The sequence below is a fragment of the Somniosus microcephalus genome, chromosome 2 (genome assembly GCF_052327205.1).
Source record: "Somniosus microcephalus isolate GS21.2 chromosome 2, FLI_Smic_1.0, whole genome shotgun sequence".
In the NCBI taxonomy this organism is placed as follows: domain Eukaryota; kingdom Metazoa; phylum Chordata; class Chondrichthyes; order Squaliformes; family Somniosidae; genus Somniosus; species Somniosus microcephalus.
Genome location: NC_140988.1, coordinates 227,181,386 through 227,209,099, shown reverse-complemented (window position 1 = coordinate 227,209,099; position 27,714 = coordinate 227,181,386). Strand labels below are relative to the sequence as shown.

Genomic DNA, 27,714 nt, shown 5'->3' with positions numbered 1-27,714 from the left:
AATCTGAGCTGAAAGTGCAAACATGTGGACATTGGCCCAGAACTTCGGGTCTCCACGGGTGAGTACGCGCTGGGTACTCACCCGTAGGCCCAATGGAAGTGCCGGTTTCCTGCATGCACTGCGCATGCGTGGGAAACTGGCACTTCTGTTCCCCTGAAAGGGGTTCAGAGTTCGAACGCGTACACAGGAAAGGCTGCGCGTGCGCATCGAACTTACATTTATTTTGCAGGTTTTCCCGGGAGGGTAAGTCTCCAGAAGTTACACATATAAAAAGCAGGCGTAAGGCCTGCTTTTTACAAGGTAAGTGGTGAATTAATTAAAATTAATACATTTTTTCCAAAGGTTTATTATTTTTAAATACTTTAAAGCAAGGTAAGTTTATTTTTAACCCCATTAGAAATTTTAAAAAAATTTCAAAAATTTAAATTATTGTTTAAAATAGCTATTTCATGTAATTTATAGTTTATTTAAAAAATGTGATTTAAATTTTTTTTTTGAAGATTTAGTGATGTTTTGGGGCCCGTAGTATTTATAAGTTTGACAGCCCTTCCTGTCAAACTTATGAATGAAGCATTCCCTGCTCCGATTGGCTACCCATGGCCCACGTGATCCCAGGGGACGCTTCGAACTAACTGCGCCCCTGGGATACGCAAGCACTGCGTGCCGACAGTTGGAGCAGGCCCCGGATCGGAATTCCACGGGGGCCCACAGCTCAACGGCCGGTGCGCAAGCTAAGTGCAGGTCGGGGGCTTACACCCGCGGGAAGCCCCCAACCCAAATTTCTGGGCCATTGTTTCCATAGTCTGTTACATTTAGTTGTGTGTGCATCTGACTCCCCAACTCCCCTCACCCGCCCCGTCCTCTTTTTGTTCTCTCCTCTTCTGAAGGAGCTGATGTTTGCTGGGGTATGGTTCCATAAGCCAGCTTTCAGTACTTTGACTATGTGACCATTTTTCTTGTGTGAATATCTGCCATCCAACCCTGAAACAAGTTATGTGATTCCTTATATCTGCATCAAAGTAATCTTAACCATTGCCCTTTGAGGTTGCAAGTATCCTTTTCATTTTGACCTTTATATTTTTCATTAAAGTTGAAAGGTTTGTGTTAGCCTTTGTATTTTATGACTTGTAGTAGGTATTGTTGACTGGATTCTAGATTGAGATCATACATACATGTTTATTATACGAGTGTCCTTAACACTGTGTAAACATTAAACTGTTTAAACCTGACCTTATTTTTTTTAATTATTCATTCTCGGGATGTGGGCATCACTGGCAAGGCTGGTATTAATTGCCCATCCCTAGCTACCCTGAGAAGGTGGTAGTTGTAGTGTATGTACTTTGCAGAAGGAACTATATTCTGCAGTCCCTGTATACTGCAGTACCAGTAGTGACCACCCCTGTATATAAGCCTGTGTTGTAACTTTTGCATAGTAGTTCCAGTTTGTCTCCACTCAGTAAAGACCTGTTATAACCAACTCCTGCAGTCCGTGTCTCAATTACACACGGACATAATACTGGCGACGAGCAGATCCGAACTTACCTACAGTCTGCACCACCTCATGGGGATCCATCACTGAAGCGAAGTTGTCAGAGGTCGATGCCAGAAGGAAGAAAGAAAATAAATAAATAAATAAATAAAACAGAAGAAACAGGCGTCGACCGTGGGCACCCGCCTCTGATTCATCGGAGTTGAAGATTTGCAGGAGAGGCTGTCGAGAGCGGGGCTTGGTTATCCTGTCGATGGTGTTCCAGCTAATCGGGCTGGTGGCAGGTAGTACACTGATCCTTCCTGGGCTGCGGCGGGCTAGAGCTCGATCGGGTGGCTTTTCAACGGGGCCGAGCAGCGTTGTCGGGAAGAGGAGAGAGAGAGAGAGAGAGGGTGGAGCACACAGGGCGCGGCCGGTGCTACGAAGACGGGCAGCGTACAGACCCGAGAAGAGGGAGGAAAGTGTCCCGCAGGGTTGCTCCGACGACGGGGAAATAAAAGAAATTAGAAGCGCAGAAAGCCGCGAGGAGCTGCAGTTTGCCACGGGAACCGCGGAGAGCGGCGTTAGCAGCAGCGCGGGGGGAAGTGCGCGAAGACCATAGGGCGTCGCCATCAAGGCATAAAACGGCAGCAACAGCACTAGCAGCAGCGGGGAAGACGGAAAGCGCGGTAGGCGCCATTTTGTTAAATCGGGGAAGAAGGCAAAGCGCGGGAGGCGCCACCTTAGATTTCCAAGATGACAAAGACTGGCAATATCACTGCCTTCGATAATGCAATAGAAGACTGGTCCACGTATGTGGAAAGAGTCGAAGTATATTGCGAGGCAAACGAAGTAGCCGATGAGAAAAAGGCATCGGTACTACTAAACTTAATGGGCGCAAGAACGTATGGCCTATTGCGGAACCTGATTACTCCAGCCAAACCGATGGCGAAGAGTTTTAACGAAATTGTTGATATCCTACAGGAACACCTAAATCCTACACCGCTGCTGATAGCAGAAAGATTTAAATTCCACAGGAGAAATTAGCATAAAGATGAGAGCAATGCTGATTACCTTACAGAACTACGCAAGCTATCAAAGCGCTGCCAGTTCGGAGCAGGACTGGCAGATACCCTACGGGACAAATTTGTCTGTGGACTCCTGAGTGAAGGAACCCAGAAGAGGTTACTCTCAGAGAAAGAGCTGACGCTAGATAAGGCTTTCAGCGTGGCAGTATCGTACGAAGCAGCAGCAAGGGGAGCTACGGAAATACAGCAAAAGCCACAGGAATACGGCACCCACGAAACGACACGGGGATTTGAAAAATGTTATCGCTGCGGCAGAACAACCCATGACCAGAAGGACTGCTGGTCCAAGGACAAAATATGCAGGCAATGCGGAAAGATGGGACACATTGCATGAGTTTGCAGGTCTGGGAAGAAGACTAACAACAACAAAAAGGCTACTAAGGAACAGTACAGGAAAGTACAAAAGATGACGGACAGTAGTTCCGAAGACCAGATGAGCGATAGTGAATCCGGGAACAAGAGACTAAGCTGTTTCAAACTTCACAACATAATCGCAAAAGAGGATCACCGAACCATTTGGGTCACCGTCACGATAGCAGGGTCCCAAGTAAAAATGGAATTGGATACAGGATCAGCCCTGACCGTCATGAATTGACGAGACTACGAGCGGCTATTCTCACACATACCCTTGAAAGAGACATCCATTGTCTTGAAGACGTATACGGGGCAAAAAGTATACCCCAGAGGGAAAATAAGGGTGCCTGTCGAATACAACGGCGAGGAAATACAGAAATTGTATCTGTACATACTGCAAGATGGTGGACCACTGTTATTGGGACGTGAATCGATCAGAAAGATAAGTTTAGACTGGCACTCCATTCAGGCACTGACGGTGGCTGGTAAAAAGGATGACGACGTCACACCTGGATGATTGTCAAAAATCTTAGCTAACGCCAAAGAGGTATTTCAACAAGAACTGGGAACTCTTAAAGGCGTAACCGCCTCGATAAAAATAGAAGAGAATGCAATTCCCAAGTGTTTCAAAGCAAGACCGGTACCATATGCAATTCGCCCAGCCGTCGAGGCAGAACTGGAGAATGCAGGCGTGTTATCTAAGGTAGACTGGAGCTAGTGGGCGACACCCATCGTTCCTGTCATGAAGAAAACGTTAAACAATAAGTCTGAGGAGCCAAGGAAGGTTCGCATCTGTGGGGACTTCAAGGTGACGGTGAACCCAGTCCTTCACACAGTACAATATCCTCTCCCGAGGATAGAAGATATTTTCGCCTCACTATCTGGAGGGAAGCGTTTTACAAAAATTGACCTAGCACAAGCATATTTGCAGATGGAGGTTGAAGAATCCTCTAGGAAGTATCTCACGATAAACACTCACAAAGGTCTTTACCAGTATAATCGACTGGTATTCGGAGTAGCATCAGCTCCGGCGATATGGCAAAGAGCGATGGACCAAGTCCTGCAAGGGATTCCGGGGACTCAGTGTTACTTGGACGACATCCTAGTGACAGGTGAAGATGACAGTGAACACCTTGCCAACCTAGAGCAGGTGCTCACTAGACTACGTGAACATGGGCTACGAGCCAATCGCCCCAAGTGCGAGTTTTTTAAGAAACAGATATCGTATTGTGGCCACATGATTGATGAAGAGGGGTTACATAAGTCACCTGACAAAATTGAAGCGGTAGTTAAGGCTCCAGCGCCTGAAAATGTGTCGCAACTGAGGTCATTCCTAGGATTGGTGAATTACTACCATAAGTTTTTGCCGAATTTGTCCACAATTCTGCACCCACTGAATGCCCTACTACAAACTGGAGTAGCATGGAAATGGAGCGATGAATGTAAGCAGGCCTTTCAGAAGAGTAAAGACCTAATCACTTCAAGAGAAGTATTGGCTCACTACAACCCATCACTACCGATAAGACTGGCGTGTGATGCGTCTCCCTACGGCATTGGAGCGGTACTGTCACATAAATTCCTTGATGGTTCAGAGAGGCCGATAGCTTTTGCGTCACGCTCGTTAACTTCAGCCGAGCGTAACTATGCCCAGATTGACAGAGAGGCCCTCAGCCTGGTGTGGGGGGTGAAGAAGTTCAATCACTACCTGCACGGACAGAAATTTACTCTACTAACTGATCATCAACCTCTTGTCTCCATTTTCAACCCTAAGAAGGGTGTCCCGATAATGACAGCACAACGGCTACAGAGGTGGTCCCTTTTCCTAGGGGCACACCAATATGACATCGAGTACAAAGGAACTAAACAGCATGGGAATGCTGATGGATTGTCGCGCCTACCGTTGCCGATGGTGGAAGAAGCACCTGCAGTGGATCCAGTGGAGATATTCCACTCGACCATAGTCGAATGTCTCCCTGTGACGAATGCAAACATAGAAAAGGAAACACGAAATGACCTGACACTCTCCTGGGTCTATGATTTAACGGTGAAGGGATGGCCAGCACATGGCGAACCACTGTTGCCAGCATTCTCGCCGAGAAGAGGATAGCTGTCAGTGTGCAGAGGAACCTTGATGTGTGGATCCAGAGTAGTAATTCCACCCAAATTGAAGGATAGAGTGCTCAATGAGCTTCATGAGGGTCATCTGGGAGGGGTAAAAGTGAAGAACTTAGCCAGAGCGTTTGTGTGGTGGCCGGGAATCGATAGAGAAATTAAAGAGATGACCAAGAGCCGTACAGGATGCCAGAAGGTCCAAAACGCCCCACCACAAGCCCCTCGACATCCATGGGAGTGGCCCTCATCCCCATGGCAAAGGGTGCACATTGATTTTGCTGGTCCATTTATGGACTCGATGTTTTTAATTGCGGTGGATGCACATTCAAAGTGGCCAGAGGTAATAAAAATGTCCTCAACCACCACAGAAAAAACCATCACAGTCTTACGAACCATATTCACCAGAAATGGGCTGCCTGAACAGATTTGCTCCGACAATGGACCACAGTTTGTGTCTGAAGAGTTCCGGAGGTTCTTAAAGAACAATGGTGTTAAGCATTACACATCCGCCCCATATCATCCAGCCACCAATGGATTGGCTGAGAGGTTCGTTCAAACATTCAAGAAGGCTATCAAGGCAATGTGTAATGAAGACATACCCCTACAACACAAGGTGGATAACTTCTTGTTTGCCTATCGGAATGTGACACATGCGGTTACCAACCAAACTCCAGCCATGATGTTCTTCAATCGAAGACTACGATGCCGCTTGGATTTGGTTAAGCCAAACATCAGAAGAGATGTGGAGAACAGGCAGTTTCAGAATATGAATGAAAGGCCAACCAGGAGTTTTAAGATAGGTCAACCAGTTTTGGCCCGGGACTACCGCACAGAGAAATGGCAGCCAGGAATGATCTGTACACGGCAAGGACCTCTAATGTATACCGTGGACGTTGGAGAGAGCATTGTAAGACGCCATGCTGACCAGATTCTAGAGTCACTGGAAAACGTCAATTCCACACCACGATCCGATACACCTGGTGATGAAACCGAAGTACCAATTGCATCTACCTCAGAATCGGTGATATTGGAAGCAGACGAACCAAACAACGACGTTGATCCCGATCCCGATCCGAGAAGAACCTGATACCCCAAAGAGGCGTTATCCAGACAGAATCAGGAAGCCTCCTCAAAGACTGAACTTATAATTGCTTAACTTCAGCTAATGTATCTAGCAACTGTAATTGTAAATATGTTATTTAATTATTAATCGAATGTTATGTACTGTTTAGCTAAAAGGGGAGGAATTGTAGTGTATGTACTTTGCAGAAGGAACTATATTCTGCAGCCCCTGTATACTGCAGTACCAGTTGTGACCACCCCTGTATATAAGCCTGTGTAGTAACTTTTGCATAGTAGTTCCAGTTTGTCTCCACTCAGTAAAGACCTGTTATAACCAACTCCTGCAGTCCGTGTCTCAATTACACACGGACATAATAGTAGTGAGCCGCCTTCTTGAACTGCTGCGGTCTGTGTGGTGAAGGTACTCCCACAGTGCTGTTAGATAGGGAGTTCCAGGATTTTGATCCAGTGACAATGAAGATCGGCGATATATGTCCAAGTCAGGATGGTGTGCGACTTGGAGGGGAACTTGGAGGTGGTGGAGGGGAACTTGGAGGTGGTGGTATTCCTATGTACCTGGTGCCCCTGTCCATTTAGGTGGTAGAGGTTGTGGGTTTGAGAGGTGCTGCTGGAAAAGCCTTGGCGAGTTGCTGCAGTGCATCTTGTAAGTAGTGCACACTGCAGCACATCTTGTAGATGGTATACACTGTGGGCTGCTTTGTCCTGGATGGTGTTGCGCTTCGAGTGTTGTTGGAGCTGCACTCATCCAGGCAAGTGGGGAGTATTCCATCACACTCCTGACTTGTGCCTTGTAGGTGGTGGAGAGGCTTCAGGAAGTGAGGAGGTGAGTCACGTGTGTAACTGAGCAGAGAAGGTTAGGGCCAGGTTCACCCATAGATCCTGATTTCAATGGCACAAAAGGCATAGCAGCAATCTGATGTGGATTTAAAAAATACCAAAATTTATTTTTAGCAGTTCAGCCAATTTCTTCCCTAATCAACATCTGTCCAGGTACCAGAAAAGACACACTACACTAATCAACAGAACTGGGGCAGGCAGGGTAAGGTTTATCCTACAGCAAGGTGAGCTATCAGACAAAGTTAAATGCCTTAGCAGGGCTTTTATAATCCCTGCCAGCGGTCCCTTCAATTACAAGAGGGAATTTTTCTCCCCCACTGCCAACCCAAGCCAGTGAGACACTTCCATTGCCATCGACCCTGAACTATTTCACTTCTAGCCTGGTTAAACCAACACTTCCCTTCCTGGGCAGAGGAGTGAGGGACCCGCTGCACTGCCTATAAACATTGTTTCAAAACAATCTGATCAGTAATAGGGAACAAACTATTTATGGCTTACTGTAATATTAGTGTAATACTACTAAAAATCTCTCTCTCCAAACAAGAACTTCCCCCAAAAAAGAGAGCTGAACTATCCCAGCCTTACACTTGCAGAAAGACTTTTTGTAATCGCTCTTCAAAAGTATTTTAAAATTCACTCTGTATTTTGCAGTTCCTTTAAGATGCTGTTATCATTTACAGCCATGGATAGTCTTAGCCTTCTCCTGTATCTGGAAAACCATGAAGGAAGCCCTGGGAGAGGGAGGGATCCTCATTTTAGTTTATCATGCCAGCGTTGCCCACTAATGTATGACTATGGTAGGGTTGTCAGTTCATGCTATTGATGCTACACATGACACACGTGAGTGAGACTGGACTTGAGAAGCTAATATCATGCCCAAATGGTCATTCCTTGCTCCTTGGCACTGGTGAAACCTGCCTGGCAAACCACTGAAATCTCACACTTGCCAGTTTTGAAAAGTTGGCATCCCTACCAATACCAAACTGAAACAGTATCTTTTCACATAATCCAAAACCTGACGAGGCACCTCAAAAAGGAAATATGAAGGAGATACTTTTCTTAGATCTGCCCTAAATGAAAAGGATCCAATGTTTCCACAATTACAATAAGATAAAAATGTTTCTTAAATCAACTCTTTAAATAATCAAAATGTCCTTGGTAATTCTGGAAGGTTTTTTTTGCAGATACAGTACAAATAGCTACTGTCAGTGTAAGTACTGGAAAGAAAATATGTAAAAGAAAAGGTAGGGAGATTCTGATGTTTGTAGGATTAATTCATACTTCCCTCTCCTGAAGCTGCCGGGAGTCTTTTATCCATTGGAATGTTTCCTTGTAAAGACTCTATTGTAAGTACAAAAAATAGATGAGTTTTTTTAAAAAGGTACTAAAAAGATATTCAAAAACAGTCATTTGAAGTGGATGTTATGTGCCTCAAGACTTTCCTATTACAGGAACTGGCAAAATTCATACTCCAAAAACAACACCTCAATAACCGGAAATGTTGTCGAGTCCGAGTCTCCCACGGTGGCCGGGTTGGTCAGTGGGGGCAGTTCTCCAAACTGCTACTACTCGGCTTCTTGGCGCTGTCGGAAGTCCATTTACTGTATACTGCACATTTCTTGATTTTTTTATTTTTGTTTGTTAAAATAGCCTCGGTAGATATACCTCTCCATCATCCAGAATTTTTAATCAATCGGCACCATCCTGGTCCCGTCGGTGCCGGATACCAAAGAGTTTCCTGTAATAGAAATCCAGTGATTCTACAATGTCACTGATTAGCCAAGCATCTATTAACAAGAACAGATCATTAAGATGGAGAGTGAAGTAGTTGACTCAGAGGCTAGGGTCCTGAATTTAAATAAAGGAAACTACAATGGTATGAAGCGTGAGTTGACTAGGATGGATTGGGGAATGTTACTTAAAGAGTTGACGGTGGATAGGCAATGGCAAACATTTAAAGATCGCATGGATGAACTACAGAATTTGTTTATCCCTGTCTGGCATAAAAATAAAACAAAAAAGGTGGTTCAACTGTGGCTAACAAGGGAAATTAGGGATAGCATATAATCCAAGGAGAGGACATATAAATTGGCCAGAAAAAGCAGCAAACCTGAGGATTGGGAGCAGTTTAGGATTCAGCAAAGGAGGACAAAGGGATTAATTAAGAGGAGGGAAATAGAGTATGAGAGTAAGCTTGCAGGGAACAAAAAAACTGACCGTAAAAGCTTCTATAGATATGTGAAGAAAAAAAGATTGGTGAAGTCAAGCATAGGTCCCTTGCAGTCAGAATCAGGGGAATTTATAATGGGGAACAAAGAAATGGTAGACCAATTAAATACATACTTTCGTTCTGTCTTCACAAAGGAGGACACAAATAACCTCCCAGAGATGTCGGGGAACATAGGGTCTAATGAGAGGGAGGAATTGAATGGAATCAGTATTTGTAGGGAAATTGATGGGATTGAAAGCCGATAAATCCCCAGGGCCTGATGATCTACATCCTAGGGTACTTAAGGAAGTGGCCCTAGAAATAGTAGATGCATTGCTGGTCATCTTCCAAAATTCTATAGACTCTGGAACAGTTCCCATGGATTGGAGGGTAGCTAATGTAACCCCACTATTTAAAAAAGGTGGTAGAGAGAAAACGGGGAATTATAGACAGGTAAGCCTGACATCGGTAAGCCTGACATTGGTAGTGAGGAAAATGCTAGAGTCTATTATAAAAGATGTAATAGCAGAGCACTTGGAAAACAGTGACAGGATCAGACAAAGTCAACATGGATTTACAAAACGTAAATCATGCTTGACTAATCTACTGGAATTTTTTGAGGATGTAACTGGTAGAATAGATAAGTGGATGTGGTGTATTTGGACTTTCAGAAGGCTTTCGATAAGGTCCCGCATAAGAGATTAGCGTGCAAAGCTAAAGCACATGGGATTGGGGGCAAGGTAATGACTTGGATAGAGAACTGGTTGGCAGACAGGAAGCAAAGAGTTGGAATAAACGGGTCTTTTTCTGAGTGGCAGGCAGTGCCTAGTGGGGTCCGCAGGGATCGGTGCTAGGACCCCAGCTATTCGCAATATATTTTAATGATCTAGACGAGGGAACTAGATGTAATATCTCCAAGTTTGCAGACGACACAAAGCTGGGTGGGCGTGTGTGCTGTGAGGAGGATGCAGAGAAACTCCAGTATGATTTGGACAGGTTGGGTGATTGGGCAGATGCATGGCATATGCAGTATAATGTGGATAAATGCAAGGTTATTCACTTTGGTGGCAAAAACAGGAAGGCAGATTATTATCTGAACGGCAACAGATTGGGAAAAGGGGAAGTGCAACGAGACCTGGGTGTCCTTGTGCACTAGTCGCTGAAGGTAAGCATGCAGGTGCAGCAGTCGGTTAAGAAGGCAAATGGTATGTTGGCCTTCATAGCGAGAGGATTTGAGTACAGGAGCAAGGATGTCTTGCTGCAGTTGTACAGGGCCTTGGTGAGACCACACCTTGAGTATTGTGTGCAGTTTTGGTCGCCTTATCTGAGGAACGATGTTCTTGCCGTGGAGGGAGTGCAACGAAGATTTACCAGACTGATACCTGGAATGGCAGGAATGACGCATGAAGAGAGATTGGGTCGATTAGGCTTATATTCGCTAGAGTTTAGAAGAATGAGAGGGGATCTCATTGAAACTTATAAAATTCTAACAGGACTAGACAGACTAGATGCAGGAAGGATGTTCCCGATGGTCGGGGAGCCCAGAACCAGGGCTCACAGTCTAAGGATAAGGGGCAAGCCATTTAGGACTGAGATGAGGAGGAATTTCTTCACCCAGAGAGTGGTGAACCTGTGGAATTCTCTACCACAGAAGGCAGGTGAGGCCAATTCATTAAATATATTCAAGAAGGAGTTAGATATATTTCTTAAGGCTAAAGGGATCAAGGGATATGGGGAGAAGGCAGGGACAGGGTACTTAATTTGGATGATCAGCCACGATCTCATTAAATGGCCTAGTAGGCTCGAGGGGCCGAATGGCCTACTCCTGCTCCTATCTTCTATGTTTCTATGTAACAGCCTCTTCCACCTTTTATGATAGATTACAGTCTGATAATTGTTTAAGAAAACTGTGGCTGCTTGGGGAAAATGGCATGCTAGATAAAGAGGGGAAGCAAGTCAGGGCTCTGAAGCCTTATTAAGCCTTCTATTCATCGACCAATAATTTCAACTGGTTTTGTCAAAGTGATCTGTTGCTAATCAGGGAATGTCTCATTTGTAGAAAACAGGCAAATGCAAAATCTCATTTAGAACTTGTTAATTAACAACTGTACAGAAATTCTTATCTAAAAGGTTATTTTTTTATTCTTTTGTATAAATTATGTAAGTTTAGAAAAACAAGACCAGGTCAGAAGATCAATGAATAAAATAGGATTTTTGTCAGTGTTTTTCTCTCCCCTGTTTTAACAACTCCCATATGTTTTGTTGACAGAGGCCCTCCAGTGACTCAAATATTGTCAGAATACAACCAAACGCAACGCAGAAAGTGGTTACGCCTGAGTTCTGATTGGCGGAATAAGAATGTTTCCAATGTACAGGCCTTATTACTAAAGGGGTAAGAGCCAGGAAATATGTGATGGGATTTGAGTGGAAAAGAACCCAAAAATGCTAATATCTTAGAGCATTACTTAGCCATTCAATGATACTGATGCAAGAAAACTAAATGAAGTGCAAAAGCATGCTGGGTTAATAGCGAATTCAAAATGGATGCATGTACCCTCGCTTTCTTGGATGCGTATCCTGGCATCTCACAATGCCATTGTCTGCTAATACTACCTGAATTCAAAAACTGCTGCCTCATTTATTTATCCTATTCAGTATCTGCAAACTCCTCTGGGGCTGCTGTCCATCAAAAGTAATTACATATATAAATGTAGGTTTAGGACCTTACATTCCTGCTACACACTCTTCAGATGAATAAGGATACATTTTCAAGAAAATTACATAAAGTCCTACAATGTGCTTTAACATTTGGATCATCTAGAATGCTACAAGACACTTGAGTGCTTTGTGAACATGACATATGACCCTTTGAGTAAATACTATCAAGTACTAGTTTTCCTGCCAACTTTCACAATGTACCCAGCATTAGGAAGTTTCAGGAATAAATTTAATGGACATTCTTCGATAGGGTGAATCTCACTTGTTTATTTTCCCTTTTCCTTCTCAGAAAACTATGCAAGACACAATGGGAAGAATAGTAACTGCCCCACTACCCCCCCCCCCCCGCAGACTGACGGACACTGAGCAGGGGGCAATTAAAATGGAGCAGGGGACTTACCCACTTCTTTCCCACCTCGCTCTGGCTGACTGCAATTTTCAATTGCAGGCAGCGAGGTCACCTACCCGAAGATGCGGGTTAGGCTAGAGGCAGCAGCATGGTTTAGACAGAGCTAAGCGATCCCACAACCAACAGATCAGATCAAAGCTCTGCATTCCTGCCACATCCAGTCGTGAATGATGGTGGACCATTAAACAACTAACGGGCAGAGGAAGCTCCATGAATATCCTGATCATCAATGATGGCAGAGCCCAGCACGCGAATGCAAAAGTCAAGGCTGAAGCATTTGCAACCATCTTCAGCCAGAAGTGCTGAGTGGATGATTCATCTCGGCCTCCTCCCGAGGTCCCCAACATCACAGAAGCCAGTCTTCAGCCAATTCAATTCACTCCATGTGATATCAGGAAACGGCTGAGCGCACTGGATACAACAAAGGCTATGGGCCTCGACAACATTCCGACTGTCGTGCTGAAGACTTGTGCTCCAGAACTAGCCGCGTCTCTAGCCAAGCTGTTCCAGTACAGCTACAACACTGGCATCTACCAGACAATGTGGAAAATTGCCCACAAAAAGGACAAATCAAATCCGGCCAATTACCGCCCCATCAGTCTACTCTCAATCATCAGCAAAGTGATGGAAGGTGTCATCGACAGTGCTATCAAGCAGTACTTACTCACCAATAACCTGCTCACCGATGTCCAGTTTGGGTTCCACCAGGACCACTCAGCTCCAGACCTCATTACAGCCTTGGACCAAACATGAACAAAGGAGCTGAATTCCAGAGGTGAGGTGAGAGTGACTGCCCTTGACATCAAGGCAGCATTTGACTGAGTGTAGCATCAAGGAGCCCTAGTAAAATTGAAGTCAATTGGAATCGGGGAAAACTCTCCACTGGCTGGAGTCATGCCTAGCACAAAGGAAGATGGTTGTGATTGTAGGAGGTCAATCATCTCAGCCCCAGGGCATCGCTGCAGGAGTTCCTCAGGGCAGTGCCCTAGGCCCAACCATCTTCAGCTGCTTCATCAATGACCTTCCCTCCATCATAAGGTCAGAAGTGGGGATGTTCGCTGATGATTGCACAGTGTTCAGTTCCATTTGCAAATCCTCAGATAATGAAGCAGTCCATGCCCGCATGCAGCAAGACCTGGACGACATTCAGGCTTGGGCTGATAAGTGGCAAGTAACATTCATGCCACACAAGTGCCAGGCAATGACCATCTCCAAAAAGCGAGAGTCTAACCACCGCCCCTTGACAATCAAAAGCATTACCATCGCCGAATCCCCCACCATCAACATCCTGGTGTCAACCTTGACCAGAAACCTAACTGGACCGGCCACACAAATACTGTGGCTATGAGAGCAGGTCAGAGGCTGGGAATTCTGCGGTGAGTGTCTCACCTCCTGACTCCCCAAAGCCTTTCCACCATCTACAAGGCACAAGTCAGGAGTGTGATGGAATACTCTCCACTTGCCTGGATGACTGCAGCTCCAACAACACTCAGAAGTTTGACACCATCCAGGACAAAGTAGCCCGCTTGATTGGCACCCCATCCACCACCTTAAACATTCACTCCCTCCACCACTGGCGCATTGTGGCTGCAGTGTGTACCATCTACAAGATGCACTGCAGCAACTCGCCAAGGCTTCTTCGACAGCACCTCTCAAATCTGTGACCTCTACCACCTAGAAGGACAAGGGCAGCAGGCACATGAGAACACCACCATCTCCAAGTTCCCCTCCAGTTACGCACCATCCAGACTTGGAAATATATCGCCGATCCTTCGTCGTCGCTGGGTCAAAATCCTGGAACTTCCTCCCTAACAGCACTGTGGGAGTACCTTCACCACACAGACTGCAGCGGTTCAAGGCGGCGGCTTACCACCACCTTCTCAAGGGCAATTAGGGATGGGCAATAAATGCTGGCCTTGCCAGCGATGCCTACATCCCAGGAACGAATAAAAAAAAGTTAGGCTGTGATGACATCAAGACCCAGTCTGTCATTTTATTCTGAGGCCTGAGTGGGTCATCAGTGTTGGCTTCCACGATAGGCCAAATCTGCCTGTAGCAGCAACCAGGCCAGAAGAGGCCCAGCAAGCTAAGTGTTCTTTTAAAGTTTTCTTGTGTGGCAGAAATAGCAGGACTGCTTCTCCGGGCCTCACGCGGAAACCTTGGGCCTCCCCTGTCCCAAGCTTCCAACGCCCCCTGCCGGAACCCTTTGATACACTTACCTTGTGCCAGAGACTGTAACTGCAGGGCCCTGGCAACCACATCCTGCTGCCCGAATTCCCGCTCCCGCCCAAAAGCCAACCACTAATTCCTGCCAGGTTCAAGCGGAAGTCTGATTTTACTTATGGAACGGAGGCCTAGGACCATAAATCTCTTCGGGCCTCCACAACCGAGCTTGTCACTCACCCCGGGCCCTTCATGCACTGTTCCCTGACCCGCAAGCCCTAGAATTGTGACATTGTTGGAATCACACCACAGTAGAAAGGGTTGTCTTACTGAAAATTGCAAGTATAGCCCCTCCCATTAATTGCAATATACTCCCCAGCGCTGGAAAACAGGTACTAAATGATAAGCCCAGCAATTAACAATACTGTAGAAAAAAGTCTGGGAAAGAAACTAAAATAAGATGCAAAAGTCACACAGCCTCCAAATCAAAGTAGCATTAAAAGAAGGAAAACACAACAAGGTAGACTTTCCTCTTATGTGCCACCATAACTTGGGCGGAAGATGAGCAGAAACCCCAGAGAAATTATGTAAAAGCCGTTTATGCCATTTCATTGGGGTTTCTGTCAATCTTCCTCTGAAATTCCAGGTGAACATTTCAACGTACGTTTTGAACAAGAAGGCACTTTAAGAATTAAGGGGGGCACGGTGGCATAGTGGTTAGCACTGTTGCCTCACAGCGCCAGGGACCCGGGTTCGAATCCGGCCTCGGGCGACTGTCTGTGTGGAGTTTGCACATTCTCCCCGTGTTTGCGTGGGTTTCCTCCGGGTGCTCCGGTTTCCTCCCACAGTCCAAAGATGCGCAGGTTAGGTTGATTTGGCTATGATAAAATTGACCCTTAGTGTTAGGGGATTAAATACGTGGGGTTACAGAGATAGGGTGGAATATGTGTTGGTGTAGGGGTTACGGGGATCGGGTGGGATATGTGTCGGTGCAGGCTCGATGGGCCGAAATGGCCTCTATCTGCACTGTAGATTCTGTGAATGTGAATCTGTGAATTCAAGTATAGCAGCTAGGCCACAGGCTTGCTAATTTGCCCATCCTATATGTCTGGGAAGTTTCAGAGGCAGAATGCCTCCAAAAGAATGTGAATTTTGGTATGGGACCTCATTAACACAATTCCTCCTTAGCAACGAGTTTGACGTTGGTTGATAGTACAACTTCTCTTTGTCTAATTTTCTTTCCTGCCATGCATATAATGCATAGTGTTTTGGGAGCAAATCCATGCCCAAAATCTTACAGCTGCTTCCTCATGGCAAGGCCCCAGGCTGCCAGCAGAACCGTACTGTGTGTAGGCCTCATCATTTCTGTTGATGCATGTCTTTGGGTGATTGCTGTAGTCATGACGCGAGTATTCCACTGATGTCAATGCAGAATTGAGAGCCGGAGACAGTGTGGAATGGGGTTCGAACCCTACACCTTCTGACACAGAGGGGGGAATGCTAATTACTGTTGGTGATATTAGCAGACAAAGGTTCGATACTTTTCTGCAATTTCAGTAAAGACGCTAACCCATTTAAATTAAACAGGTTAACATCTGGATTAAAATAATGGATGGAGAAATGTCAGATGAAAGTATTAAACTCCTGTCTGCTAATATCGTCAACCGTACTTCCATGCTCAATGTGTTATTTATTTAAATATTTTCTAATAGCACAATGAGTATCCCAGGTTTCTTTTTGGATGCTATGGTGCCACCTATTGATCATATCAGATCATTGACGATGGGCAAGATATTGTCATTTAGGGCTAGATTTTGCCGAACCTGTCGGGAAGAAGGCGGGACTTCCCCTTTTGGGTTTTTGACCCACCTACTTCGACGTCCGGCCAATCTGCGTGATTTTCCCTTGATTGACCTTGTTGAGCCCGCCCAGCGGGCTCAGCAGGCCAATTAAGGGCCACCCGGCAACAGGTGACGTCACAGACTGCAATTTCATCTGTAAAGAGATCTTGACAGATGAAATATCAGTGTCTCACAGCTGTTTGAAGCTGTGAAACACTGACAGTCTGAGTTCTGACATGAGTCCCTCTGCGCAGACTCATTTAGAACTCTCAGCAGCACTCAAAGCTGAAGGCTGTCACTTTTGACAGATCACAGCCGTTCAGCTTTAAGTGCCGGGTGAGTGATGGACTCCCGACGGCTACAGGAAGAAAGGCTGTTAAGGTAAGTAAAGGTAAGTAGAAGTTCTTTACACACTCTAGACACACGAAACACACTTACCTTTACACTCATGCACCCATCACTCACCTGAGCGCCGACATCGCAACCCCTCCAACCCGATGGCCCGCCGCTCCAACCTGGCGTGGTTTGGAGCCGTCGGGAAACCCACACGAAACCCCTCAAAATAGGGATTAGGCTAAAAACTGCCTGTTAACTACCTGTTAACAGGCAGTTATTTGGCACTAATCCCTTCCCGCCTGGTTTCGGCAGGTCCCAGTGCGGGGCGGGTACCCGCCGCCCCTGAAACTTACGTGGGGCGGGGTTTTGGGCGGGACCCCCAAATTCGGGATTCCCCCCCCCCCCCCCACACGCCTGAAACCCCGCCTGACGGCTCCCCGAAAATCAGGGCCTTATTGTCTGAAGGGGCAATAATACAGTCCAGTTGCAACAACACTTTGACCACAGTTGTGTGCGTGTTTTTTGGTCTAATATCCTGTTTGGATTTCACCAAAGCAGACACCGTAGCTGCTGTTGCAGTTTATAAAATATCAGTGGCACAAGTGGTCGTTTATGCCAATATCTCATGTGAGAAAAGAAAGAAAAAATAGACTTGTATTTTTATAACGTCTTTCATAACCTCAGGACTTCCCAAAGTACATTACAGCCAATGAAGTACTTTTGAAGTGGAGTCACTATTGTAATGTAGGAAACGCATAGCCAAATTGCGCACAGCAAGGTCCCACAAACATTATGACCAGATCATCTGTTTTTAGGTGTTAGTTAAGGGATAAATATTAACCAAGACACCAGGGAGAACTCCCATGCTCTTCTTTGAAATAGTGTCAAGGGAACTTTTACGTCCACCTGAGGGGGCAGATAGGGCCTCGGTTTAACGTCTCTTCCGAAAGGCGGCACCTCTGACAGGGCAGCACTCCCTCAGTACTGCACTGGAGTGCCAACCTGTATTTTGTGCTCAGATCCCTGGAGTGGGACTTGAACCCACAACCTTCTGACTCAAAAGAGACTGTTTGTGGTGAGGTAGAAATTGAGAGAATATTTCCTTATAGACAAGAATGTTATGAGCTGCTGATAAGTTGTGGTATTACGAATTGTACCAATAAATGTTTGTTTTTTCCCATACTGATAAAGGCAGGTGTGTCGAAGTAAAAGCAGGGTATTCCTCCACTGCACCAAAGAAAGTAAGTAAAAGGCTCCTCGTTTTTTGAATCTAGAAGTATGGTAACTATATCTAGCTCTAAAGATGTTGTTTAAGTGTAACTCTTACTAGAGCCCAGACACAAATTTCTTTTTTTATTGGATTTTAAATAGAACCCATCTTTGCCTGCAACCTTGGTGGTAAATATTGCTAAAATTCTCAGAAATAGATTATAAAGGAAAATAATTGGAAGATCTGACCTGAATATCTATCTGAGCAGATGTCACTGAGTAAATCAAAGCAAAGGCTGCCCAAAATTCCACTTCTCTGTTCCATTGTGCCTACAGTAAACTAGATAACTGCAGTAAAAATACAAAACGCTGGAAATACTCAGCAGGTCAGGCAGCAGCTGTGGAGAAAAAAAAGTTAACGTTTCAGGTCGATGACTTTTCAACAGAACTGGAAAAAGTTAGCGATGTAACAGGTTTTAAGCAAGTACAATGACAGAGAAAGGGGGCAGGGGAGGAAAGAACAAAAGGGAAGGCCTGCAATAGGGTGGAATGCAGGGTGGAACGTAGGAGAGATTAAATAACAAAAGGGATGATGGTGCAAGGCAAAAGGGGATGGTAATGGGACGTATAGAAACAAAAGATGGATCCAGAGGAGGTGTGAATGGGAATAGCAGAATCATAGAAATTTACGGCACAGAAGGAGGACATTCGGCTCATCGTGTCTGTGCTGGCCGAAAAGTAGGTATCCAGCCTAATCTCACTTTCCAGCTATTGGTCCGTAGCCTTGTAGGTTACAGCACCTCAAGTGCATATCTAAGTACTTTTTAAATGTGATGAGGGTTTCTGCCTCTACCACCTGTCCAGGCAGTGAGTTCCAGACACAACTACTCTCTGGGTGAAAAAAGTTCTCCTCAACTCCTCTTTAATCCTTCTACCAATTACATAAATTTCTGCCCTCTGGTTTTGATCTCTCTGCTAAGGGAAATAGGTCCTTCCTATCCACTCTATCTAGGCCCCTCATAATTTTATACACTTCAATCAAGTCTCCCCTCAGCCTCCTCTGTTCCAAAGAAAACAACCTCAGCCTATCCAATCTTTCCTCATAGCTAAAATTCTCCAGTCCTGGCAACATCCTCATGAATCTCCTCTGTACCCTCTCTAGTGCGATCACATCTTGCCTGTAATGTGGTGACCAGAACTGTACGCAGTACTCTAGCTGTGGCCTAACTAGTGTTTTATACAGTTCAAGCAAAACCTCCCTGCTCTTACATTCTATGCCTCAGCTAATAAAGGCAAGTATCCCGTATGCCTTTTTAACCACCTTATCTACCTGTCCTGCTACCTTCAGGGACCTGTGGACATGCACCCCAAGGTCCCTCTGTTCCTCTACACTTCTCAGTATCCTACCATTTATTGTGTATTCCCTTGCCTTGTTAGCCTTCTCCAAATGCATTACCTCACACTTCTCTGGATTGAATTCCATTTGCCTCTTTTCTGCCCACCTGGCCAGTCCATTGATATAAAATCCTGCAGTCTACAGCTTTCTTCCTCACTATCAACCACAGGGTCAATTTTTGTATCATCTGCAAACTTCTTAATCATGTCCCCTACATTGAAGTCTAAATTGTTGATATATACCACAAAAAGCAAGGGACCTAGTTCTGAGCCCTGCAGAATCTCACTGGAAACAGCCTTCCAGTCACAAAAACACCAGTCACTCTTTGCCTCCTGCCACTGAGCTAATTTTGGATCCAACTTGCCACTTTCCCTTGGATCCCATGGGCTTTTACTTTTCTGACCAGTCTGCCATGTGGGACCTTGTCAAAAGCCTTGCAAAAATCCATGTAGACTACATCAAACATGCTACCCTCATCGACCCTCCTTGTTACCTCCTCAAAAAATTCAATCAAGTTAGTCAGACCTGACCTTCCCTCAACAATTCCATGCTGACTGTCCTTGATTGATCCGTGCCTTTCTAAACGAAGATTTATCCTGTCCCTCAGAATTTTTTCCAATAATTTGCCCACCACTGAGGTTAGGCTGACTGGCCTGTAATTACTTGGTCTATCCCTTTCTTCCTTTTTAAACAAGGGTACAATGTTAGCAGTCCTCAAAGCACCACACCTGTAGCCAGAGAGGATTGGAAAATCATAGTTTATGCTATTTCCTCCCTTGCTTCTCTTAACAGCCTGGGATACATTTCATCCGGGCCTGGCGATTTATCAAGTTTCAAAGATACTAATCCCCTTAATATTTCCTCTCTCACTATGTTTATCTCATCTAATATTTCACTCTCCTCCTTAACTACAATGTCTACATCGTACCTCTCTGTTGTGAAGACAGACATAAAGGGGGTGATTTTGCCAATGGGGGTGCGTTGCAGGCGGGGCTGCTGCTTGTCTGGTTTTAGTTCCGCCTCCATCGACTTGTGGCCAGCCCACGCTATTTTCCCTTGATTAACCTTGTTAAGCCTGCCCAACGGGCTTAGCAGGCCAATTAAGGGGAAGCCGGTTACAGAGAATGTCAGATGTTCCATCTGTCAACATTTTTTGACAGATGAATTGTCACCGTTTGACAGCTCTGTGAAGCTGTCAAACACTGGCATTCTATGTTGTTTGATGAGTCCTTGTATTCAAGACTCATCAAACCTCTTTTGTGAGCAGAAATTAGATGGTTGTTGCATTGGAGAATGCAGCAGCTATATGTCACCTCTGCCGGTGAGATGCGAGACTCTCCGCATACCCAACTGTTGAAGCCTGCAGGAAGAAACAAAGGTAAGTAAACATTTTCTATCACTTTTCACTCACCTCACATACTTACCTCTCCACACTTGCACCCATCACTTACCTTCACAGCGCACTTTTGCACCCCTCCGACCCCCGCAGACCCACTGCTCGCCTCGGTGACCCTGACGGGGTTTCCCCGACGTTGGGAAGCCCGCACCTCTGTTGGAAAAATGGGGATAATCCTCTTAACTGCCTGGTAACTACTTGTTAACAGGCAGTTAAGTGGCTGTAATCCCCTTCCGCCTCCAGGAGATGGGACCCGGCATGGGTCAGCTACCCGCCTCCTGGAAAGATGGCACGGAGGTGGGTTGGGGGCGGGATGGGCACCCGCCCCCAGATTCTGCCATTTTCCTGGCAGTCCCGCCTCCATACCCGTCTCCCCAGGGCTGGCAAGATCGCACCCAAAGTATTCATTAAGAACCATACTCACGTCTTCCTCCTCCTCACATAGGTTACCTTTTTGGTCTCTTCTAGGCCCTACTCTTACTTTAGTTATCCTCTTGCTCTTTATGTATTTTGTTTTCCTTGATTTTACTTGCCAATATTTTTTCATGTCCTTTCTTTGTTTTCCTAATTTCCTTTTTAAATTTACCCGTGTACTTACTATACTCCTCTAGGCTTTCTGTATCTGACATAACCTTCCCTTTTTTTCTTTATCCTACCCTGTATGCCCCCTGACATCAAGGGGGCTCTAGATGTGTTAGTTCCACCCTTTTTCTTTGTGGGAACATATTTGCTCTGAACCCTTACTATCTTCTCATTGAATGCCTCCCACTGCTCTGACACTGATTTACCTTCAAGTAGCTGTTTCCAGTCCATTTTTGCTAAATCACATCTCAGCTTGGTAAAATTGGCCTTTTCCCAATTAAGAACTTTTACGCCTGGTCTGTCTTTGTCCTTTTCAATAACTACGCTGAACCTAACTGAATTATGATCACTACCACCAAAATGCTCTCCCACTGACACCCCTTCCACCTGCCCAGCTTCATTCCCTAAAACTCAGTCCAGAACTGCCCCCTCTCTCCAACTCCGACTCTTCCCTTCCCTTCCTCGACTTCTCCATCTCCATCTCTGGGGATAGGTTATTGACAAACATTCACTACAATCCCACTGACTCCCACAGCTACCTGGACTACACTTCCTCCCACCCCGCTTCCTGTAAGGACTCTATTCCATTCTCCCAGTTTCTCTGTCTCCGCCACATCTGCTCTGTCGATGCCACCTTCCATACCAGTGCTTCCGACATGTCTTCCTTTTTCCTCAACCGAGGATTCTCCTCTACTATGGTTGACATGGCCCTCGACCGTGTCCGTTCTATCTCCTGCACTTCTGCCCTCACCCCTGCCCCTCCTTCCCAGAACCACGATAGAGTTCCCCTTGTCCTCACCTTTCACCCCACTAGCCTCCACATTTAACGGATCATCCTTCGCCATTTCCACCACTTCCAGCGTGATCCCAACACCAAACACATCTTCTCCCCTTTCCGCATTCCGACGGGACCGCTCCCTCCGCGACACCCTGTCCACTCTTCTATCACCCCCAACACTCCTTCCCCTTTGCCCGGCACCTTCCCGTGCAAGCACAGGAGATGCAACACATGCCCTTATACCTCTCCCCTTCCTACTGTCCAGGGCCCCAAACACCCCTTCCAGGTGAAACAGCGATTTACTTGTACTTCTTGCAATCTAGTATACTGTATTCGCTGCTCATGATGCGGTCTCCTCTACATTGGGGAGACCAAACGCAGATTGGGTGACCGCTTTGCGGAACACCTCCGTTCAGTCCGTAAGGGGGACCCCGAGCTTCCGGTCGCCTGTCACTTTAATTCTCCACTCTACTCCCACTCGGACCTCAACGTCCTCGGCCTCTTGCATTGTTCCACTGAAGCTCAATGTAAGCTCGAGGAACAGCACCTCATCTTTCGATTAGGCACTTTACAGCCTTCTGGACTCAACATAGAATTCAACAATTTCAGACCATAACCTCGGCCCCTATCATATATATAATTTTTATCCACACTTTATGTCTGTGTCTTTTTTTCTTCTCTCCCACATGGCAGCTGTCTTTCATTCTGCCAGCGCAATTTACACTTCATCTAGAGCCATCCTTTGTTTCTTAACCTGTCCCATTACCATCTCCTTTTGCCTTGAATATCTCTTAATGTCTCTTAACCTCTCCTGCGTCGCTCCTATCACAGACCTTCCCTTTTGTTCTTTCATCCCCTTCTCCCTTTCCCAGCCCCTACCTTGCTTAAAAATCTGTTTCATTTCCTGCTTTTTTCCAGTTCTGACGAAAGGTCATCGACCTGAAACGTTAACTCTGTTTCTGTCTCTCCATGAATGCTGCCCTGGCCTGCTGAGTTTTTCCAGCGTTTTTCTGTTGTTATTTCAGATTTCCAGCATCCGCAGTATTTTGCTATGACCTCATTTAACGATCCTTCTAACATATCATCCCTCCTCACAGCTATAATTGTTTCTTTAACTAATATTGTGACCCCACCCTCCTTTTTTATCTCCCTCTCTATCTCATCTGAAAACCCTGTAACCAGGAATGTTGAGCTGCCATTCCTGCCATCCCTTTAAGCCATGTTTCAGTAATAGCTATGATATCATACTCCCACGTGTCTCTCTGTGCCCTCAGCTCAGCAGCCTTATTCCTAGATTCATTGCATTGATGTAGATAACATTAAGCATAACCCCTTTGTTGTCTATTTTCTAGCCTTTTTTTCCTCTGCCTTCCAACCTCATTTACTAATTTACTGCCTTCCATTTCCAGCTTGGCTTCTCTCCCTTCTGAATCTATGCTCGGGTTTCCATCCCCCGCCCAGCTAGTTTAAACCCTTCCCAACAGCACTAGCAAACCTCCCTGTTGAGGTGCAACCTGTCCGGCTTGTACAGGTCCCACCTCCCCCAGAACCGGTCCCAATGCCTCAGGAGCCTAAAGCCCTCCATCTCTCCAGCCACGCATTCATCTGCTCTATCCTCCTATTTCTGTACTCAGTAGCACGTGGCACCGGGACTAGGCCGGAGATTACTACCTTTGAGGTCCTACTTATTAATCTCTTCCCTAGCTTCCTAAAATCTACCTGCAGGACCTCATCCCTCTTTCTACCGATGTCATTGGTACCAATATGGACCATGACCTCTGGCTGTTCACTCACCCCCCTCAGAATGTCCTACAGCCGTTCAGTGACATCCTTGACCCTTTCACCGGGGAGGCAACATACCATCCTGGAGTCACGTCTGTGGCTGCAGAAACACCTGTCTGTTCATTACCAACAGCTGCTGTCTGAAAAATGGCTGAACTGAAATATTCAAAGAATGCAAAACAAGTAAGAACCCTTGCGTAAGGCAAGTTGTAGATTATGAAAACATGAATCCATCTATAAAAGAATTTTATATTTCCTAGACTGTGGTCAGCGCCCAGCAATCCGTCTCAATAAAAGAATTCTAGGAGGCAGAACTAGTCGTCCAGGCCGCTGGCCCTGGCAGTGCTCATTGCAGAGTGAGCCTGGTGGACATATTTGCGGCTGTGTGCTGATTGGACGAAAATGGGTTTTGACAGTGGCACATTGCTTTGAAGGGTAAGTCTGATGATATCGAACCTGATAACCGAAAATCCAGTTAATTAGTGAGGTAACTATTAATGTAAAGAGTCAAATCCTGATTGAAATGTAGTGTACCTGATATACTGTAAATCGTTCCCAATTTTTTAAATTATCCCTCCTTGTTCCCAAAATTAGACTCTCACTGTCTATAGCTGACTAAAATTCTAGCCACATTAATAAAGCAGCTTTAAAATGGCCAGAAATCAGATTCCTTCTTACTATATGTCACAAAGTGATAGGATGCAGATCAGTTCCTACGATTTTCCCAAGTGGTGATTTTAACCATGCTACCCCAAAGAAGTAAGAGGAATCTAAGCAGTTCGCCAAGGGAAGAGTAAGAAAACTGGAGGGACCATCAATACGCGCTGCCCTTATGCACCTCTTAGCCATTGATTATAGAAGAATGTCGGCAATGGGCCTCCAGCCCATTACCTCAGCTACAGAAGCAGAATGGTGATGGGAAACTATCGTTTGAGAAACAGAAGAAAAATAGGACCTAAGCGGCCAGCAACTCTTGTTCATAGAGAACAACTATTAAACAAAGCTGACAGCTAAAATCTGAATTGGCACTCCACTAAACTCATTACAGATATTACAAACTAGAGGAGCAATATAGCAACTTTAAATATTTGCTTATTAAATGTATCCTCCTTTCATACACCTAGTTATGCACAAATATTTTGTATCAACGCACTGTGCCATAGATAGTAAGGCATGATTGGCATCACAAGTCCCTACATCATGAGTGCCTGATTTCAGGCAGGCAGTCTTGTAAATGAACATGGGATGCTTCCACACAGAAGTGAAAGAACAAAGTCCTCAGTACTTACAGGCTGGGGTTTTCCACCGTGTGCTCGTCAGCCCATGATTTCCCTGTCCATTAAAATGAATAGGGAAACATTGCAGGCTGCGAGCAAACAACCAGGGAACCACAGGCCTGGTATGTTACTTGACCTTTTTTCGATACACAATATTCATACAGATGGCTATTGCATGGAGCTTGAATGCCTCTGGCAAGAGGGCCTGAGGAAGTAAAAGGAAAAATATCAACAACAAAAATTCAGGATTTTCTCCTATACACAGAAGCTTGAAGGGGCTCAATGGGGTCGAGGCGAATGCCTGGGCAATTACCCACCATTAAGAGGAAGCTAGGCACTGGATTTGTTATCTGCATAAGAGCGCCACAGTGGTCCATGCACCCACAGGCATACCATAAACCCTGCTGGGGTCAGCATGTGAGGGCTCTAATTGGAGAAATTCCAGGGTAACTGTCAGGATCACAGCCATGGATTTTCAGAGCCCATTTTTCCTTCTGCCTATCTTTGTGTCTTTGATGTCATTGGTTCCTAAGTGTTTATCCTAATATGTTAATTCCACATGTACTCCTCGGTTTCTGTGCCCACTTTCACTTGCTCTCCCTCTTGCCACAGCCATACGTTTGTGTTTGAGAAAAGGTAGGAGTGGGAGCAGGTGTTGTGACATCATGATGTTTTATTTCTACTTCTGGCCTTTTGTTTCTTCCCTCAGCTAGGTTTTGTCTTTCTGTTTTTTCGTATCTGTTCTGGTGGTAAAGGAAGACTTGGGAGCAGCTGTGGGTGGAAGGAGGCCAGGACAGCAGGCGGTCCAGGAAATGGTGGCGGGCAGTATGATATTAGAGAGAAGGGCAAACCTGGGGAGAGGGTCAAAGGTGCCACAGTAGGAGGCTCAGATGTATTTGCAGATTGACAGTAGAAGAGGCTAAAAGAAGAAGAGACAAGTTGAAGGTGGCAAAGTAGAAGGCCTAGGAGACCTGATACAAAACAAGAGAGAGAAGAGGACCCGGTGAGAGAGAAGTTTTTGCCTCACCAATGAAGCACAGTTGTGGGGCACAGAAGGAAAGGCCAGGATGGTAAGCTGTGAGAGCAAGAGGCAGGCCTGGGTGGTCACATTGAAGATAGGAAAAGTGTGGGCAGCAGCAGACCCCAGGACATGGCCGAGGTCAAGATAGCAAGACAACACGGAGAAAGCCGAAGATCAGGAAAGGACTGCAACTGTGACACCAGGAGGCAGGGAGTGTCCGCTGGGCACTTGGGAAATGGCTGCAGCTACAACGGCAGCATGCCCAGCAGAGGGCTGAAGCAGGGGAAAAAATAACAGCATGAGGCAGAGTAGGTGGGCAATGGGACTGGGGAGGCAGATCTCACCAACTAGTGGCTGAAGGCCTGAATCTGCAGCGTGACAGGTAAATGTTTACATTGAAAATTCCATTATAATTGTTTACATCGGCAGTTTCAATTAAAAATAAAAGTATTATGAAGAGAATCTTGACAAGATGAAGTTGGACAGGAAGTGTGCACATAAACAAGACTAATAATATAATAGACAGGGCCTTGCAGTAGAAACAGAAATTAGTCAGCTGCAGCGAAAAACAAAAATTACCAGGAGAATTAGTCAGCATGGAGCTGAGGAGTGCAACTTTTTCTTTCGACTTGTTTTTTTCTTTCTGTAGCCGTGAAAATGCAGCTGTCTGGAGTGTTGTGTTTGGTATCAACAATCTGGACCATCCATCTGAATCTACACAGACCCGGAAGGTGAATCGGATTATTTTGCACCCACGTTACAACAGAGCATTTGTTGATTATGACATCAGTGTGGTGGAGCTGCGTGAAGAAATAATTGAGACTAGCTACGTTCGACCTGTCTGCCTCCCCAGAAAAGACCAAGTGGCAGAACCAGATACCTACTGCTTCATCACAGGGTGGGGGCACACGGGCAACAGAGGTAAGAACGGTTAATGAAAGTCAATCCTTTGACCACAGTGTTAACTTGGGTCAGTTGTTAACACTCTTACCTCTGAGTCAGCAGGATGTTGGACGAACCCATGGCCATGACTGAAGCAAATAATCCAGGCTAATATTCCAGGCTAACAATGCAGTACTGAGGACCTACATTGTTGGAGGTGCCATCCTTCAGACAAAACATTAAACCAAGGTCCATCTTGCTATTCCAGTGGTTCAGGTTTGAGGTGTCCCAGCCCCTCAACTAAACAACACGACCAAAACCAGATTAACTGGACATAGCTGTTTGAGGGATCTTGGTGCACACAAAATGGCTACAAAACAACAGTCACTGCATTGCCAAGTAATTCATTATATGTGATGTGTTTCTGAGAGACATGATAACACACTGGGGTAGAGTTTCCGCTTTGAGCGCAATCGGGAAACTGAATGCAAATTGCACTTGAAATTGTGCTGTTTTTCCGAAGTGAAGTTATGGTTCAAGTTTCTGTTCAAACTCATTTACATAATCATAAACATACAATCTTCTATGAACCAGTGCAATTGGGCAGCGTAATAGAAAATAATTGTTTATTTTTTTTCTTTCCATTAAAAACCATTCATTGATGTGTTTAAGAATGGTAACCTGGAGCAGCTTTATTAATACAGCTGAAAATGGGTTCATCAGTGTCTAGGTCTCCACCTGTGAGTAACCTGATTTTAAATCACTGAAAATGA

General features: G+C 45.5%; 1 protein-coding gene across 3 annotated transcripts in view; it reads left to right on the top strand.

Moving 5' to 3' along the window:
- The window catches only part of corin (corin, serine peptidase), a 302,839-nt gene that overhangs the window by 262,265 nt on the left and 12,860 nt on the right, over positions 1-27,714 (top strand). For all 3 annotated transcript variants that reach the window (XM_085969754.1, XM_085969736.1, XM_085969744.1), the window contains 4 exons: positions 11,421-11,543; positions 17,810-17,859; positions 24,022-24,196; positions 26,709-26,980. In XM_085969754.1, coding sequence (XP_085825880.1) covers positions 11,421-11,543; positions 17,810-17,859; positions 24,022-24,196; positions 26,709-26,980 — 620 coding nt within the window. The remainder of the gene's footprint in view (positions 1-11,420; positions 11,544-17,809; positions 17,860-24,021; positions 24,197-26,708; positions 26,981-27,714) is intronic.